The 17,908-nt window shown below is 43.4% G+C and overlaps 2 protein-coding genes across 3 annotated transcripts; one reads left to right on the top strand and one right to left on the bottom strand.

Moving 5' to 3' along the window:
* Nucleotides 1-555: 555 nt before the first annotated feature.
* On the bottom strand, nt 556-4,573 carry hmgb1a (high mobility group box 1a). The gene is made up of 5 exons (XM_076101777.1): nt 4,434-4,573; nt 2,088-2,248; nt 1,672-1,817; nt 1,382-1,556; nt 556-1,257 (listed from the first exon to the last, which is right to left on the bottom strand). Exons 2-5 carry the CDS (start codon nt 2,232-2,234, stop codon nt 1,105-1,107), a joined length of 621 nt encoding a protein of 206 aa, XP_075957892.1. The 5' UTR covers nt 2,235-2,248; nt 4,434-4,573; the 3' UTR covers nt 556-1,104.
* Nucleotides 4,574-7,438: 2,865 nt separating this feature from the next.
* Nucleotides 7,439-17,903, top strand: uspl1 (ubiquitin specific peptidase like 1). Of its 2 annotated transcripts, XM_076101251.1 has the most exons (10): nt 7,439-7,597; nt 8,004-8,066; nt 8,245-8,404; nt 9,135-9,257; nt 9,363-10,308; nt 10,902-11,012; nt 12,180-12,309; nt 13,000-13,125; nt 14,720-14,880; nt 15,717-17,903. In XM_076101251.1, the coding sequence occupies exons 3-10, from the start codon at nt 8,276-8,278 to the stop codon at nt 17,534-17,536; spliced, it is 3,546 nt and encodes a 1,181-aa protein (XP_075957366.1). In that variant the 5' UTR covers nt 7,439-7,597; nt 8,004-8,066; nt 8,245-8,275; the 3' UTR covers nt 17,537-17,903. The 2 variants fall into 2 exon arrangements, with proteins under 2 accessions (XP_075957366.1, XP_075957367.1); XM_076101252.1 differs by lacking the exon at nt 8,004-8,066 and having other exon boundaries at nt 7,441-7,597.
* Nucleotides 17,904-17,908: the final 5 nt, after the last annotated feature.

Here is a 17,908-nt window from a genome sequence, read left to right on the forward strand (position 1 = left end):
TGCAGAGCGATCATGCTTTAACTTTTAGTGTACCTCCAGCAGGCCAAGGAGCTTCAATAACGTACTGCTCGTTTGCTTCCTCAGCAGGCTAAAGCACACGATACATAGTGTTTTGGCGAGGAGTCATACTTCATAGGCACAGCTTATCAGTCGTATTCAATTGTCTCCCAGCATCATTGTCTTCTCAATGTTTCTTTACCGAGTAGATGGCAAAGCAAGTTAACATAAAAGACTCCCCTCCAGAAATAGTTCATTATTCTTCTGCCTTACAGAGGATTATCAGTGGCAAAGACTTGTTTGATATTAATCATCAATTATGTTCAATCGTTTGCATTCAGATTGGCAATGCTGATATTCCAGTGTAGAAACCGGGTGTTTTGATAAAGCTGCTGTTTATCTCACCAGTTAACACACCAGGCATGTTATAGTGTTCATGTTCATTTAAATGAGTCTGCTCTGATCAAAAGACATTTAATTTTTGGAGGAGGAAACATGAGCAAGACCTTATAAGACACCCTCCCCCCACACACACACACAATTCAAAACACATTTATTAAAAAAAAAAAAAGTTTATTGACATCAGAAGCAATTTAAATTCCAACAACAAACAAGCTGTTTTTTTCTTATTCTTGCTATTACAGTGGTACATAAAGATCAGTAAAACAACCGTGATACGTCAATTTTGATAACATGTCATTTCAAATAAAAACACACAGGAAAAGGGGAAACAAAAAAAAAGAAGAAACACTCAGATCTAAGTCAGACTGTTTTTTTATGTGCTGTGCACCTCAAGCTAGGCTAAATACTGCAAGCCCACCCCTTTACACTGAACCAGGCAGAATAGTGGTCTAGGAACTATCACTGAAAAAATAAGACTGGCAGAAAGATACAGACACGCTACTTGTGTACTGTCAACTCTACAAAAAGGAGAAAAAAACAAAACTGTACAGCATAAAAACAACTGATATACACAGCCTTTTTTGTTGCTTTTTTTCTACCCCTTGGATACTAACATATTTTCTTTCAGTACGTGAAGTGTGTACAAGGGGGTTTAAATGCTTTATAAACAAGAACATGACCACTACATATGTCACCCGCCATCTACTAGTCATCGTCGTCATCAAAATCGTCGTCGTCCTCGTCATCGTCGTCGTCATCGTTTTCCACCTTCTTCTCTACCTTGGCCGGGGCTTTTGATGCTGCCGCTGCTGCCCCGGCGGCGCCTGGTTTGGTCTTAGCGCGGTACGCTGCAACGTCCTGCGACGGAGAGAAGGCAAGATATTGAACTCATGCGGCCATTTGTAATCAAAGCACTCAAGGCAGAGCGACACAACGTGAATTATCTTTTGTAAAAATGTATCAATACAACCGATGTCCTTACAATCTCATACTTCTCCTTCAGTTTAGCCGCCTTCTTCTCAAAGGGCTTCTTGTCCTCTGAAGCGGTGCCGTTCCACATCTCGCCCAGCCTCTTGGCAACATCTCCAATGGTCAGACCAGGAGTCTCGCCTTTCACCTTAGGGCGATACTCCGCACAAAAGACGAAGAAGGCAGATCTGAAAAGAAGAAGAAGAGTGGGCTTGTCATTTACACAGTATAACAATGCTTCATATTGTGTCTTTACAACATAAGTCAACTGGTCATGATTCAGACTTGATTTGTAGTACTTACGGGGGTCTCTTGGGAGCATTGGGGTCCTTGAACTTCTTAGTCCTGGATCCCCTGGGTGGAACGTAGCTCATCATCTCCCTCTCATAGCGGACCTTGTCCTGCTTGGCCAGGTCCTCAAACTTGCCTTTCTCCTTAAGAGTCATCGGCTGGTGAAAAAAAGAGAAGTAACATGCTGACTTTACTCTCTGTGGCAATACCCTTTGAACAGTATTCAGGGTATTCCTTCTGCAATAATAAGTGGCTGCAATATCTTTCTTATGTGCAACTAATCAAGCCCTGTAAAATTATCCAACATCCTGAACCCGAATTATCTTATTGTACACCACTTAAAAGCAGCATATTAGTCAATGCCCAAGAATAAAACTTGGAATTTCAGCAACTGACTACTTAGCCCATTAGATCACCATCAAGCCTACCTTCCATCGCTCGGAGCACTTCTTGGAGAACTCCGAAAAGTTAACAGAAGCCTCGGGGTGTTTCTTCTTGTGCTCCTCCCGACAGGTCTGGACAAAATATGCATAGGAGGACATCTTGCCCCTCGGCTTTCCTGGCTCTCTCACCATCTTGACGGCAGTATCTATATAAAACAAAACAAAAACGTTTAGTTTAGCAACTTATAGATCCTTAAAGCTTTAAACCTAAAAGAAATTTAATATATGTAAATAGGAAAAGTATGCTTTTATAAATTATATTTTAATACCATAATTCTATATAGCAGGCAAGTTATACCCTCAACCATGTTACTGGTGTTATACAATGTGAACATCTTTGATTTCTCCCCACTAGTGTTGATGGCGCTACTTCAGTGACCCGCCCTCTTGCTGTCAAACGGCACGAAGTTAAGGAGCCGCTGAAACGGAGCGGTCCGGTCCGGCACACACGAACGCGACGAAAATGACTTTAAATATTGATGCAGTCTGAGCGGTGGCTCAGAGTGGTCCTTGGTCCAACTCTTAAAAACTGGTTCAATACATCGCTACGGATTAGAGAAGAATCACATAAACACCCATAAATAGATGTATTGTCTTCAAATGAAGCGATCGACTTTCACAATAAACTGCAAAAAGTTCCCCCAAGTGTAACTGCATTTAACCGTAGCCCTCCGTGGGACGTCAACAGTGGACCTGGATCTATATTTCGAAAAAAAAAAATAAAATAAATGAAATATATATATATATATATATATATATATACACACACACACACACACACATCCTTAAATCTCATCTGCAACAACAATAAGTCTTCTGGAAATCCCCTGGTTTCATCCATGTTCGTGTTTTATCAAACATAATAAACTTTGACACAAAAAAGAGACACAAATTGCACAATAATGCGTATTTATTGAAAATACAACACTTCCAAATGCTAAAAAATGTCAGTTGACAATCTTCTTCTTCAGTCTTCATATTCTCTTATTCTGTAAATAATGCTGCTGGTCTTGGCAATGTGTTTAAAACTGCTTAAATTCTTCTGTACATTCACCCGTTAAACGCTACTGTAAACTCCCAGTTCAGCTGTGTCGACCGAAGTGTAGTAATGGCGCATAGGCTTTCGTTGTGGAAAAGGAGGTCAACAACGACGGCAATATTTCTTCTTCCATTTTGTGAGAATGCCTTCTTCATGAAAGAAAGTCCCCCTCAAATGTCTCCTCCCGCCCTTCAGTTCGCTTTGCAACTCGAGAAATATGTCTGGAAAGCCGGCGATCTTGACAAAATATTTCCCCCGATGGATTTCCATTGCACTAGCCGGTTTGTATAGTAATACATTGGGTCTGCACTGTGTCTATGAGCGGGGCTACTGCCTTGGTTTCTATGAGCTCCTAATGGCCGCTCGTCTTCATCCACTAACATGGAGAATATGGCTCCTTCTCTTTGTGTCAGCGCCAATGCAATAGAGGGCAGAGCGACCGCGGCAAACCGCTTCGTTTCAACCCGCGATTTAAACGACTTAAAAGCGTCGGAAAAATACCGCAATGGCGTCGTTGGAACGACGAAAGGTTGATCTTTAATTTACCGTCGTTACATTTTATAGTTGCCGGTTTGTTTCGCGAGAAAACACGGTTGGAAAAAGTTGAGCTGAACTGCGCCTCTCTGTCACTAGCCTCGCTGCTCTGCCTCCAATGCGAATACAGTCAGCCATTACAGTAAAAAGCGCAGCTCGCGAGGTAATTTTTTCGCCATCTCCTCCGATGAATTTTAGCAAACAAAGCACATGACCGCGTATGTTTAGAGTCGGTCTTTCTTTTTCTTATGTTTTTGAAATTTGTTAATGTTCGGATAAAAAAACCCGCACGCTTCTCAGTCTTCACTTGACAGGCGTTCATCTTCGCAATGCACTGCAATGGCTATGTCTTCTACCATTGTCGTTAACCGTGTCGTCCGCTAGACATTTCTCAATTCTTACGCGATATCCACCGTTTGCTTCGTCTCCATTTTGTGAAAACGATACGACAGTAATATACAAAATAATTTGTATTCAACAAAATCGACAGTTCTCGTCGATTTTAGTCAAGGTTAATATTCATTTCGTCCTTTTTTTTTAAAGAGCGTCTGGTCTACACTCCCAGGCTGGGTAACGTTACCTGCTTAGAACTGGTTATTTTTTTGTGGTTTTTTTCACGTTTCACCGCAATAAAAATCATTTTCGAGCTTTAAGAGGCCTCGTATTCGATCATAGCAAACACATGAGTACGATATTTTTACATGTTATCGTCATTATCATCATTACGAACACTTAAAATTTCCGTGTGTGATACTTACCAACGGACTATGGCTGGATCTCAATGCTCTGCAATGGCTGTGTGTGAGAGAACACGGGCGATACGCAGTGTCTTCAGTCCTCAGCTCTCTAACATTACTCTCGGCGGAGCTCTCACGCGATTGGCCAGCGCCCGGCCTGGAGCTCCTCCTATTGGACGGAGGGTTTTCATTGTCCTAATAGAAGACGAGCACCCATTGGCTGCCTTTTGTGAAACGTCACCGAACTTTTCTGAGGCGCGTGGATACAAAAATATTCCTGTCCCAGCATGCTGGAGCTGGTAGTAGTGTAGTGTGTTTGCCATAGTATTGAATTCACTACGTTGAGCACAGTGTACAGTAGGCAAGTTAAATGAATGAGACAACGTGGGGCCTCTTCAAGTCAGTGAACGAGGCGGCTGTACAATGATGTGCGCGTGTGTTGGATGGACTGTCCCCCTCTTCATCAACCAGCTCCATTGTACATTCTCCTCAATACGCATGAGTTTATTTGCAAATTATTACTTAGAAAAAACGCATAAAGTTTGCGTCGTGTACTCGTGTTTTAAAGGCGATAGACGCGTTTAGCTCATTCCATATGGCACAGGATGTGACATTTTAAAGGATTTGGCTGCGAATGAAAACACAATAGCAATATTGCCTTTTAATTACACCTGGATTTTCATTTCAGAATGACTTTACCACACAGTGTTTCGTTAGTCTCTCCGACAAGAATACATAATGATTACTTTAACAGGCACTTATTTAGGGCTCTAGCCAAGCTGTTTGCTTCTGAGCCTGTAGTCCCGATTAGGCTAATATAGGAATATATCAACAGGCATCAAATCATGATAACTGTATTAAATATGGGCTGCTAGGCTTCGGGATGGCTCGTTTATATTTTTCTCAGCACAATGTCTTTTTTGCCTAATTTGTATAGGCTTCATATACAGTAGCTGATTAAAAAGTGATAGTGTGCTCATCCACAATTAAAACACAAACTAATGGAGATCAAAGCAACACTGTGCAGTTTGAGCCCAAGTCAGTAGATATAGCAGTTTATAGTTAAAAAAATGAATTTTGCAATCAATTAGGCCCACAGGATTTATTTATTTTAATTAGACTGGGTGAAATAATGCTTGCTGGTGTTTTCAATACATTCAAACTTACTAATTGCTGGTCCCATGGATATAACAGGTCCTTATGATAGCCTCATAATGGGCTTTTCTCTCCCAGCCCCAGATACATTTTTCAGGGCGGTTAAGTGGTTAAAGCCCCTAAAGTACTTACATTGTAAAAAGACAACAGGGAGAATCTAATTGAATGTTACACATATGATGTAAACAAACCAGGGCTTTTTTAGCACCTCATATTTGCTTAAATGAAATTGCAATTGCATTGTGTTGGACCAAATTAATGATCATCATTTTACTTAAGAACAACTATGTCCCATTTTTTTTACAATTGAATACAGATTATAATACAGGAGAGATATTCTATATCCTATCCCACAAAGTTTCACAGTTTTTCCACCTGTTTTCCTCTCATATCTCTTACTTTTAAGTAGGTAGAATGTTTGTGACCTATAGGGAGCCACCATAGGTTAAACTCTCTGTCACATATGAACAGAAGAGAAAAGGGCGTCCTTTTAACAGGCCAGTCTGCAGAAACTTCAGGAGGATGAGTTCATAATGTGAAAGGGGCCTCTCTGGAAATGACTTGTTTATCCTATAATCAAAGTGGATGTAATGGAAGTATCTGACTGTAAAGGCTTTTCTTAAATGAGGTGGTGGGGGTAGGGGTTCTAAATTAAAGAAATTGTCCATGGTCATCATGATTTGCAAAAAATAATCATGTACCAAGGTAATATTATAAGCATACATGCATAAGAAAGGATGAATTGTTTATACATGCCTTTAATGTGGAAATGGTTATCTAATAAATATGCATCTGCTTAGCAGCTAATATAGAAACAAAGAGAAAAATGGCCGACACAGAGTTTTATCCTTATCCTTGAATTAAGAAAGGGAAGGGTGAACTGATTCTAAATGCCAATCACAACCCAGACTCGAGCCACATGTCTGCCTGTGATGCTGCCTGGCTGTCTCATTTTGCATCCGGAGATGCCACGGCAGAGAGCTATAGCCTGCTCATGAGGCTATGGAGGCGGCCGGTTTATGCATTCTAATGAGCGCTCCCAGGAAAAGATATGCAAATACATGTTGTCATCAAGAGGAAAATAGAGGACAGGAGAGCAGCAGATACAGGAGGGGCTTAAGGGAGGATGGCACATGCATGAGAGGCGGGACTGGGTGGAGGGAGACGTTGATGCGTGTCTGTGAATGTGTGTGTGGGCTGGGGCAGGATGTGTGAGACTTGGCTGTGTTTTAGAACCAGAGTGAGAGATGTATGTATAACCCCCACCTAACCAACTCCACCGTTCTACCTCTAGAATGAACAAATCAGCCTTAATTATAAAACCCGATAAGTAAACTACAGACAAGATGAAAGAGACATTTGTGCAGGCTAGTATTTCAAAATAGAAATATCTCAGGTGACTAATAAGTAGGCTGTATATGAAATATCACAAGAGAAAACTTGCAATGTCATTATGGAAATGATTATATAATGAAAATACTACTACTGCTACTGCTGCTAGCCTACAACTACTACTAATAATAGTTAATAAAGTACATTGAAAATTAGAATTAGAATTTAACTTGTTACATTTTTTGACAAAACATGACATTCAGGTTTATATCTAAAAGGATGCCTTTGAAGACAATGAATACAAATAATTACCTAGATCTATTGCTGTCAAGCAATATTGATAATTGATCTTCTATTACGTCCTTGTTCATGTACTCGCACTGATTATTAGTCCCGAATTCATGGGCAGCGCCTTCCCAACATGAACAATAATTTGACCACAGGCTGCTGCAGTTCACCTGAACCACCAAGTGGGGACCTACGGAACCTTTGTCTGTCAGACGGGGGAAGACTAAGAGTGCTGCACAACTGCTGCCGAGCGGAAACCAACGTTTCTAACACGAACTGGCAAAAGGGTGCACATGGACCTACTCCGCAGGCATGGATTAATACATATATACAGTTAGATATACAGTTCTGGATGGATGGATACCGCCGGTCAGCATCATAATATCAGATATAATTTAAATTTTCTATCGGTACGTATACATTTCTATTCACGCAAACTGAAAATGAGACTGTGACGACTGAAATGAATGGTCGGCTTTAGGCTAATATGTTAGCATGCTAGCCGCCAAGTGCAGTGGCTGAGAGTTTAATGAATGCGCGGCGTCTTCTTAATCGAGTTTATCTCAACAGTGAGTTTGACCGGTTTCACCACAAGTCACAATAGCCGTAATGCATCAGCCAGCTAATAGAAACGTGTCGTTAATCATCTTTTAGCATGATTATGTAGGGAAGTTAAGTGTATACCTTCGTAGAAGCCTCTTAACTCAGTGCTATCAGCTGTAACGTTACATTTTGACCTCAAAACGCTGTCATATATTACAAACTTTATGCGCAGTTTCATTTTTAAATACATACACCCCATGTGCTTCACCATAGGTGGCAGAGCATACTGTAGCTGTCCAGGTGGACCTACGTGTGCCATCAGAAAGCTGTCTTTAGGTTAGTGTTGTGTGAATGGGCAGGGGAGAACAGCCTGGGGCCTGGTTTTGGTGGAAGTTATCACTGCATACAAGTAAAATCTTGCCTAACACATTTCTGTCATCGTGCTTTTCCATGTACACACATCACGTGCAAGTCAGCCATTGAGTAACTTTGGTGCTGTATTGTTCTCCCCCAGCTCCTCCGGAGGTGAGCCAGGTTGCAGTGACATGGTAATATCTTTTGAATGGTACTGGAAAGCCGAGGACCAGAAGAGCAGCAGCAGTGGTTTGCCGATGACTGGTGAAGACACTGGTTTGGGGGCTTTGGCCTCACCACTGGTGGGGTATTTGGGAAAAGTCAGTAGAGCTCTTGTTTTCCTCTAACTGTTGTCACTTGCGCAAAGCTGAATTGTATTTGGAAAAAAACATACTGTGACTGGGCAGTACCAATCAAAACCATCCAAAACAAAACGGAAATCTTTAGTAGTAAAAGGCGAAAGTATTTGGCAGATTCGAAGCATATGTGTGGAATCAAAGGGTGTTTGTATCATGTATGTGTTTTTTTTTAAACTGTACTACATAGAATACATGTGTTATTTATCGGTTTGATTAGTACTTGACACATACTGATATGGATCAAATTTCACCTCACTTGTTCATTCCATCCTCTCTAAACTGTCCCTCCCACTGCTTCGATGAGCAGAAAACAAGGTTGAAAAAAAAAATGCAAACTTGACAATTACTTTCAGTAGTTCTTGCTCTTACTTGTATGCTCAAATTCTGCAAGGTAAATCAAGCAAACCCTCCTAATTGTTTTTGCATGTCCACATACGAGTATTTAAATGTGATTTATAAGAATGGTGACAGTGGGGGGGGGGAGGTTGAAAGAGATGGCATTCATCTGATGAAAATGTACGCAGGCTCAAATTTAATGGGCACGAATGGTGAAAAATACGATGTAGATTCTTTCAAGCTCAGTATTTTCTGTAAAAGGTCAAGGACAAGGTCTGTGGTCATAATTAACACCACGTTTCTGTTATCTTAATGTTTTTTTTTGTTTTTTTATTTTAAATTTTTTTTATAAAAGGTTCAGGAAAGAGCTGCTTCACTTGAGTATTGTCCCTGGTGTACTTCGAAGGGCTTGACCTATGCTCTGCGCTCTTACCGCATCAACCTCCAGGAGTCAGTCACCCTCTGCACAAACGCACAGGTTAGTCCCAGTACTGCTGACACACACACATCCTGTTGAACAGTCTATTTAATGTCTTTTTTTTCTAGCTGCCATGTTGAAATTTCTCGATCCATTCCTCCATAGTGCCTTTTCCCTCTGGTCAGCCGGTCCCTGGAGGATGTTTTGGCTAGCTTGGATCCTGTGGAGCCCACTGTTGGGAACAAAAGAAAGCATGGCTTGGCACTGGAAAAGGAAGAGTTGATTAGACCCGTACACAAACGCCTGCGGTCAAGTGACAGCCATGGGCTACAGTACACAGACACACATGGTGCTGTAAACGTCGTCAGTAATGGCCACCGTGCAGCCCCCGAGACAGAAGAGGGTAAGGTGAATGGATACAGGGATTCTCCAGTTGCAGAGACAGCAGGACGGGAGTCGTTACAATATGAGGATGATGATGTTCTGGTCGAGGAACCAGAGAACGCTGCTTGTGCAGATGGATTTGCTCCTCCGACATGCTTGACACCAGCTGGACACCTGCAGTGCTCATCAGAAGCCTTGTTGACCGCCGATGGGGATGAACCTGCGCTCTCTCCTCACCGCGGTGCTCCCGGTGCCCCAGAGGCAGAGGATGACTTCAGGCCCGTAAAGGGTCCTCGTGAGGTGCTGAACAGATGCCGCAGCCTGGACTCCAATCAGTCCCTTTTCACAAGTGAGGACATTTATTCAGCTGAAATCAATACTCTATTGCCTTTGCACAATGAGCAGACAGCAATGACGGAGCAGAAATCACTGACTGCAGACATCGCTGCATGTAAGGACATAGGAGGCATTAAGTCAGAAATGGAGGGTTTGTCCTCTGCCACTCAGACGAAGTCAGAGGAGCTTGTGTCTGTTCCGGATCGACCGTTTTGGAGGAACAGCGACAACCTGTGTTGGCTGGACTCGCTGCTTGTTGCTTTGGTGAACTGTAAGAGCTTGGGAAAGTGTAAACCTGAAGCTGAGCCTCAGCAGTCGTCCGTCTGGCAGCTGATGAGAGGATATGAAGACGTTTGTGCTTCCATCCGAGTCCATCAACAGACTGGCAGAGGTAAGTTAAACGGATGATCTGCAGGATGGCTGTTGAGTGTAATGTCATTGCAACAGTGAACAGAGAGTTAGACATATTTATTTTCCTCTTTGCATCTGTTTTTGTTTGTCAAATACACACATTTTTGACCCCTAATGTCACTCATCTGCACCTATCTAGTCCTGCCGATTGTTGTGGATTGAGTTGTCCAGGTTTTAAGATATTAATCCATGAGAATTATTCTGCGACCTCAATAAAATGGAGGTGTTTGTGCTGAAACATTGACCATTTAAATATCACAGCAGGATGTTGGCAGACGTTTGGATACATCCACATCTGGGCGCATTAAACTGGAACCGTCTGCATTGCTAGATCACACGAGGGTTAAATGAGAAAATGTTGTGTTTTTTTTGTGACTAACCCTGACATGTTTGCTTCAAATGAAAATATTTTGGACTAGCGCAGATATCTTACTGTCATCTGACTGTAAATATAGGGCTGCCAACAGTGAACAATTCCCATAGACTAAAAAGCATTTGAAGTTAATTTACAGCGGAATAATGTTTGTTTTGTTTTTACAATGCAATGCGTTTGTGTGTGTTGTTTGTGTGTAGATGGCGCTGTGAGAGTGCCACATCATGTGCTGCAAAAGGCCGATGCAGACCTGCAGTGTCTCAGGATGTCGGTCTTCAAACGACTGCAGCCCAAGCTGCATTGCAAGCTGGGTAAGCTCAGTCAGTGAAAACATAGTAAAGAAGTGAATACAGACAAGGGAATAAAATATGTATTTGCACTGTATTTCTAGAGCTACCAGCACTGATACTGAAACCAACGTTAGTTCGGGAGCAATGTGCAAATTGTGCCAAGCTACCTTGAGCGAGGGCGAGATGTCTGAATGAATGTTTTTCACACTCAACACGGTGCTCCTGGGACCCCTCAAGCCTTCTCTTCATGAGTATTAGGTTTCATATTGTCCAATGACACTTTTTTTGCCAAACAGATTGCAGCGAAAACTCAAATGGTGCACTCGGTGACGTGCAGATGTCTGCCAAGGTGTATCTGCAACGGCCACTGCTGTGTTGAGTGATTGAATAAATACAACCCACAACTGTCTAGACACCACTGGGCTGTAATGCGGCGTAAATCAACAACAATAAACTCAAAAAACAAGCGGCTTTGAAGGCAAGCAATCGGCTCAGTCGTCGTATAATACACTTCATACAACGGCAAATTTATGCAGCATGCAGCCATAACTGGGCACCCAAAATTTTACAAGAATGCGAGATGAGCCATGGACAGACAGACACACACACATGCTACTGATCACATCATCTCCTGGCCGAGATTAAAAGAAGTATATAAAGGAGCGGTCGTCTTCTTTCCACATAGCTAATACACTATTTCAAAGGCCCCACAGGAGATTTTCAAACCGCTGAAGTGCTTAATTACCTAAAATGTTTTTGTTTTTTTTACCACCTTGATGTGTCCTGCTTTAGATATTTTGCACAAATCCCCGTTTAGATTCCAAGGCAGCCATTATCACCTGAAAACAGAGTAACGTGTTCCGACATGAAAACCTTAGATATTGCTCGGCTCAGTGAAGGTGGGAAAACTTGCTCACTGGCTTTCACACTGAAAATACAAAAGGATGGGAAAGCATAGTGAGGCGGCAAACACTGCAGATACAGGCGGGGGACACACACACACACACACACACACACACACACTATTCATTTCAGGCGTGCTGACACAAGTGACCTTTGTAATTCAGCCCGAGTCTCATCCACAGATAAAATTCTTCAAAAATTGCCTTGAAGTGGAGAGTGTAACCGCAGCTTCTGTCGGCACTCGTGACGGTGCTCTAACTGCCGCGCGTTTGTGCTTCTTTTCAGGTCAGAGGGAAACTCCGGTGTTTGCCTTGCCACTTCTGCTGGAGTTGGACTCGTGGGTGGAGCCTCTCTTCAGGTCGACCTTTCACTGGGACTTCAAGTGCAGCGAATGCAAGACCGCCACGGAAGAAAGGTACGGGATGAAATGATGAAGTACGACATATTTAAGTTGATTTTTCGGTTAGCTCTGCTGAAGTTTCTCGATCGGGTCTTTGTTAAAGGTGTGCCGATCGGTCAGCGGCCTGGTTCTTATCGGCCGATGTTTGTTCTAAATAGCTTGATCGCGGCCTCTATGAAGGCCGATCAGAAGAGCTGATCAGATGACGCCTCCATTCTGATCGTGACATGTTCAATACTCATTTGCCTGCTTTCAGGATGCTTGTTTTAGGATGACTTTAAGGCCAAACCTCAAGGGAAATAAATCTGCAATGATGTAAAAAAAGAAGAAAAGCAAATACACAAATTGGAGAACCTGGAACAAGTGAATGTTGCTTCATTTTATATTAATTGACTTAAGGGGCAAAGCGTTGCACTGATTTGGTGGATGTCTTTCTTTATCGTCTGTCTATTAGAAACAGTCGACCACACCAAATAATCAGATCACTGTATTAAGTGCTGTGTCATTACAAATACCCTCACCCAATCCATAGAGGACACAAGATCAACTGGCAATCATTACATGCGGACATCCCAGATCCTCCAACTAATATTCAGGCGACACGTGAAACCCACGCTGTAGGGAAAATATAATTATTCTCTGGTACGCGCTCCTCTTTTGTGAAACTGTGTAAATCCTAAATGTTTTTCCCGCTGTGCTTCTCAGGGTTGTGAAAACTCTCCCCACCTTCACGAATGTTTTGCCTGATTGGTGCCCACTTGATGCGGTCCACTTGGCCCCGTGCAACGTGTGCTGCCGGAAGAATCAGAGGAGGACCATGATGCTGGAGAGGTTAGGAGTGTGTGTGTGTCTGTGTGTGTGTGTGTGTGTGTGAGAAGAAACAATTGGAAATTAAGACCTCTGTATTAGTGTGGTGATTTTTATTTTGACTTTGCTTGAATTGCAAAGTAATTACATCCACTCTTAGGAAATGATTGAACGGTAGTTGCCTGGGCACAGGGGGTATGTTTGATTACGATTACTAGGGTTGCACTGATCCGATGTTATTGGCTGATACCGAGCGCCAGTCTAATACCAGTGTTTGATTAATAAGCTGTATGCCTCAAAAGGTACAAAGACACAAACGTTTCCCTGACCTGACTTTCATGGAGCAGGTAAAGAAAGTTGTTGTGCCGTCCTGCTTCCCTCAGAAATGTGTCAAAAATCAAGTCATTTCCATCTCATGCTGATTTTGATTCATGCTTTTATTTTCATCTCATTCAGACTATTGCAACTCTCTCTCTACCTGCCTCAGTCAAAAATCAATCTCACATCTCCAGCGTGTTCAAAATGCTGCAGCTAGAATTCAAACTGGCACTAGAGACCACGTTAGAGACCACGTTAGAGACCACGATAGAGACCACGTTAGAGACCACGTTAGAGACCCCAGTCTTAGCATATCTGCACTGGCTACCGGTAGGATTCAGAATTGATTTAAAGATTTTACCGATTGTTTCTAAAGCACAGAGAGACCTAGCCCCTGGCTATATTACTGATCTTTTGACTCTTTATGAGCCAGAACGCAGCCTTGAATCCTCAGGCCAGGCTCAAGATTAAAGGTGACGGTGCTTTCTCCACGAGAGCGCAACCAAATACACTTTCATAAACCGGCTTTTATGCAAATCACTTCCTATCCACTACTGCTTTTCGGTTTCATGGTGAAAAAATGAATAAGCTGTACACCAGCAACTTGGTAAAAAGTCTTTAAAATTAACAGGGATTACAATTCAAGTGTAAACCTTTTTAATCGGCAACAAATTAGTAAAAACTTGAACATGGTTTTAAATTCCAGTATACAATATACAAAGTCTATAAACACAGAATTGAATAGATGCCCTATTGCCCTGTTGTCACTGTTGAGCGATCAAGCTTTTTGCGTCGGTATCGATGTCCAATCTGTGCATCCCTAACAAAGAATGCTCCTTTAACAGACAATATTAGCTATTGATTGATTAATGATTACAAAGGGGCAAAGCAGCTTTCGCCAAGTCTCCAGATTATCCTCAGCAAAGTCAGATGTATGGTTGTAAAATTACAAACATTTATTCCAGCAGAAATCTGCAGGTTATAAAAGTGTCTCTACGGGAGACGGGAAGAAACGGTGTGCTTTCACAGCTACACCAAACATTAAGTTATTAACTTTAATTGTATGCTGTCGGGTGTTGAGCCAAAGCCTGCTGTGTCATTTAGAGCCTGTAACTGATTGACAGGGTGAATGAAATGACTCATTATTACTCCACACTTGATGATGTCTGAAATGAAAATGTCCACAATTTAATCTCAAGCGTAACCATCGCATATCCAAGATATCAACTGGAGAAGGTCCTTCTTCGGCCTTAACGCTTCCATCCGTTTCACCAGACTTTTGCTTTGTGTTTTGTTCAAGTGTGCCTCCGGTGTTTGCGCTGCACTTTGTGGAGGGGATGCCCTACAGCGATGTCGGAAGATACGACTTCACCTTCAAGGAGAAACGCTACTCCGTCACCACCGTCATACAGTACAACCATCAACTTAAGCACTTTGTCGCCTGGACTTGTCACTCTGACGGTAGGTTTCCTGTTGTAGTTTTGTTGTATCTTTCCACTGATATGACACGTAAACAATATATTTACCATTGAAATGTAGGGACGTCCATGATTAGAGAGCAATTAATACAATCTGTAGTGGTTGTATCTATTCAGGACCATATTTAGCTCTAAAATAATGCCAGTTATCACAGTAGTTTTACATGGATAACTGAACTGAATCAGAACGGCATGTTTCTTTGCTTCTCTGTATTCATCTTAAACACTTAAGCTTAGTTTATACTCGCTATTTGCATGTCTAGGGATTATTCAGAGAAGGCCAATTCGCTTTTAGATGCTTCAGAAACAGGTGGTCTTAAAAGTCTTCATCGTCAATGAATATGAGAAGTGAGTTTACAGGTAATTATAATCCCTCCTCGGCATTGTGGAGGTTTGTTTTTTGGTGTTTTTTTTGCCAGTGACACTACAGTCTATGGGCATATCTATGGGTTACACTCATTCTTTTTGATTCTTCACAGTTCATTTTGTTTGTACGCCCTCTTGCGTTTCGGAGAATAATGCAGCGCATCGAGTATAAACGCGTCCGTTCATACTCGAGTCTCGCGTTACGGTATAAACAAAGCTTGAAGCTTCAGGTTGAGTGACACGACGGTTGATATTTTTTCTCCTCTACATTGTAGTTTGCCAACAGCACATTCTGCTGGACAATTCATGCAATGTTAATGTGCAGAAGACTCCAGACGTTTAGGGCTTGTTTCATTGTCCTTTATAGATCATGCACTCTGGGGCTTGTCAGCCAAGGTTTTTCTAACTGTTTTTAGTTCTAACCGTGTGTGTTGTCGTACCGGTTCCTTACAGGATCATGGCTGGAATACGACGACTTGAAACATCCGGAGTGTAAGACCCACCAAAAGCTCCCGGTCCCCGCCCAGGAGATGCACGTCGTCTTCTGGGAGGTGAAGGAGGATAAAGAGCCTCGCGTCTGTTCTCCCTCCAGCACATTTGCTGAATGTCCCTCGTCTAAAATGGAGATGAACCCCAGTCAAGGTGACAAAGACTTAACAGCAGAGGAGCTGTTGGCTTGCTCTCCCGATCAGTCTCTTCTGGCATCTCACAACGACACCGACATCGTCTGTGCGCTCTCTGCATCTGAAGACTGCAGCAACATCATGGACACGACCGTCGCGGCCGACGTCGATACGTCGATAGGTTCCACAACGCTGCTCGACACCTTCGAGGGCCTTTCCCACAATGACATCATTACACTCACACTGGTGGAGTTAAAAGTGGATTCAGAAATGCAGCCTTTAAATGACGAGGAAGAAACTGAGGGTTTGAGTGTTCCCACCAGGAAGGAGATAGTTGACTCCACACCGGATAGCTCCTGCGCTGCAGTGGGCAGTGGAATGTCCCACGGCCCTGATGTTGAGCTCACCAACGCTACGTCGTCTGATTCCGCGGATGGCTCATCCAATGATCCTACATTTGTGCCTCCTTGTAGGAGAGGACGAAGTAGAGGCGTCGGCAGATCCAAAACAGTTGGCAGACAAATGGTTAAAAAGGCAGCGGCGGCGCCAAAAGCAGCACCGCCTATTTCTCCACCTGCATCTTCGGAAGCCTTTAAAGGAATCGGTAGCAAACCAGAGACCGCTGCTGCTGCTCAGGGTGACACGCCACCTGTTGAAAACGCACAGCAAGCGTCCCCTGAGTCCTCTACAGATGCCTCAGCCCTGTCCACCGGTCAGAAAGGTCCACCAAAGCCGCCTCAGGACGCCCGCTGGTCCTTCCTGCTCAGCAAACACCCACTAAACCAAGTTCACAGGGCGATTGCTAAATGTGCCCCCATCCAGACGCCCACCTCAGTCACACGAGTCAAGCCCACTCCTCTCACTCAGTCCACGCCCAACCCTGTGAGAAGACAGCAGACCCCCGGAGGATTCTTCCCTAAACTACAGCTCCGGACAGAACATAGTGATTGTCTCCCGCTGAAAGCTGCGGAGATGTACGGGGGATTCGGTGCAAAGAGTGCAAACACACGAAGTCCGCTCCCACTTCCTGCTGTCCCCACTGGCAAGTCAAAGCTGGTTCAGCCCATAACTTCTAACCAGCAGAAATCCCTGAAGAGCACGACAGTGGCGTCTGGTACGTCGCCTCCTTTGCTTGGAGCGACGCGGCTTCCTGAAATATCCCACTCAAAGAAACCGAGCGGCCCGTCCTCGAAGCTTCCGCCGGGTCTCAGCGACACAGAAGCCCTCAGGTACAAGCTGATAAAGAAACTAAAGGCGAAGAAGAAGAAGCTCGCTAAGCTGAATGAGATGCTGGGTCACCAGGGCGGCGCCGGCCTCCGAGCCGACAGCACCGACCTGGGCTCCCCGAACGCGGTCACCTCCAGCACCTACGACGGCTCCATCTGCGACGACTTCCTCTCGAACCTGCTCTCGCCGGCGACGACCGCGAGCAACCTTTCACCAGACAGCACCGGCTTCCTCGAGATGCTCGCCAACGGGCCGGATGGAGCCGACCAGGCGGACTGCGGGGTCATCGCTGCCGGCGCAGTTTCCCAGACGAGCGCACCCAACGCCGAAAGCTTCCTGGATGAGTTTCTCTCGCAGGCTGTGGCTCAGAGACCGACTGACATGGAGACGGAGGCACTCAATGCACTTGAGCTTTTCGTTTGAGCTATGGGGGAGTTGTCTGCTAGCTCCAAGCACAGATATCCGCAACCATTGCTTGGTATCATGAGGAGAATTTTGCAAAATGCACTGTTCCATATAAAGATGCAATTTAGAAGTTTATAGTGACATCTCTCTGTATTTATGTTACTATTCATTTTTATGGGTTAATGGAAGTTCAAATGCATGTTCAGTGGTGGAGTTTGTTGAACCATAGATGACATTTGTATACCTTAGTATGCTCGGGCACGTTGTAAATATTGTATGTTTCTGGGATGTATGAAGCAATCATGTTTGTTTGATTTGTTTTGTTATTTTGACCACTTGAAAATGTTCATGAAACGTGATTTAATAAATACTTTAGATGACTCGAGTGTT

Source organism: Anarhichas minor, unplaced genomic scaffold, assembly GCF_050575085.1.
Source record: "Anarhichas minor isolate MPS153535 unplaced genomic scaffold, ASM5057508v1 ptg000027l, whole genome shotgun sequence".
NCBI lineage: Eukaryota > Metazoa > Chordata > Actinopteri > Perciformes > Anarhichadidae > Anarhichas > Anarhichas minor.

Bases quoted from the DNA above. Each gene is read 5' to 3' on its own strand.
- hmgb1a (XM_076101777.1), bottom strand. From the start codon at position 2,234: ATGGTGAGAGAGCCAGGAAAGCCGAGGGGCAAGATGTCCTCCTATGCA. The intron at 1,818-2,087 runs GTAGGCTTGATG...TTTTTTCACCAG, and splicing joins AGTGCTCCGAGCGATGGAAG to CCGATGACTCTTAAGGAGAA. The intron at 1,258-1,381 runs GTAAGGACATCG...TCTCCGTCGCAG, and splicing joins TGAAGGAGAAGTATGAGATT to GACGTTGCAGCGTACCGCGC.
- uspl1 (XM_076101251.1), top strand. From the start codon at position 8,276: ATGGTAATATCTTTTGAATGGTACTGGAAAGCCGAGGACCAGAAGAGC. The intron at 8,405-9,134 runs GTCAGTAGAGCT...TTTTTATAAAAG, and splicing joins TGGTGGGGTATTTGGGAAAA to GTTCAGGAAAGAGCTGCTTC. The intron at 13,126-14,719 runs GTTAGGAGTGTG...GTTTTGTTCAAG, and splicing joins AGGACCATGATGCTGGAGAG to TGTGCCTCCGGTGTTTGCGC.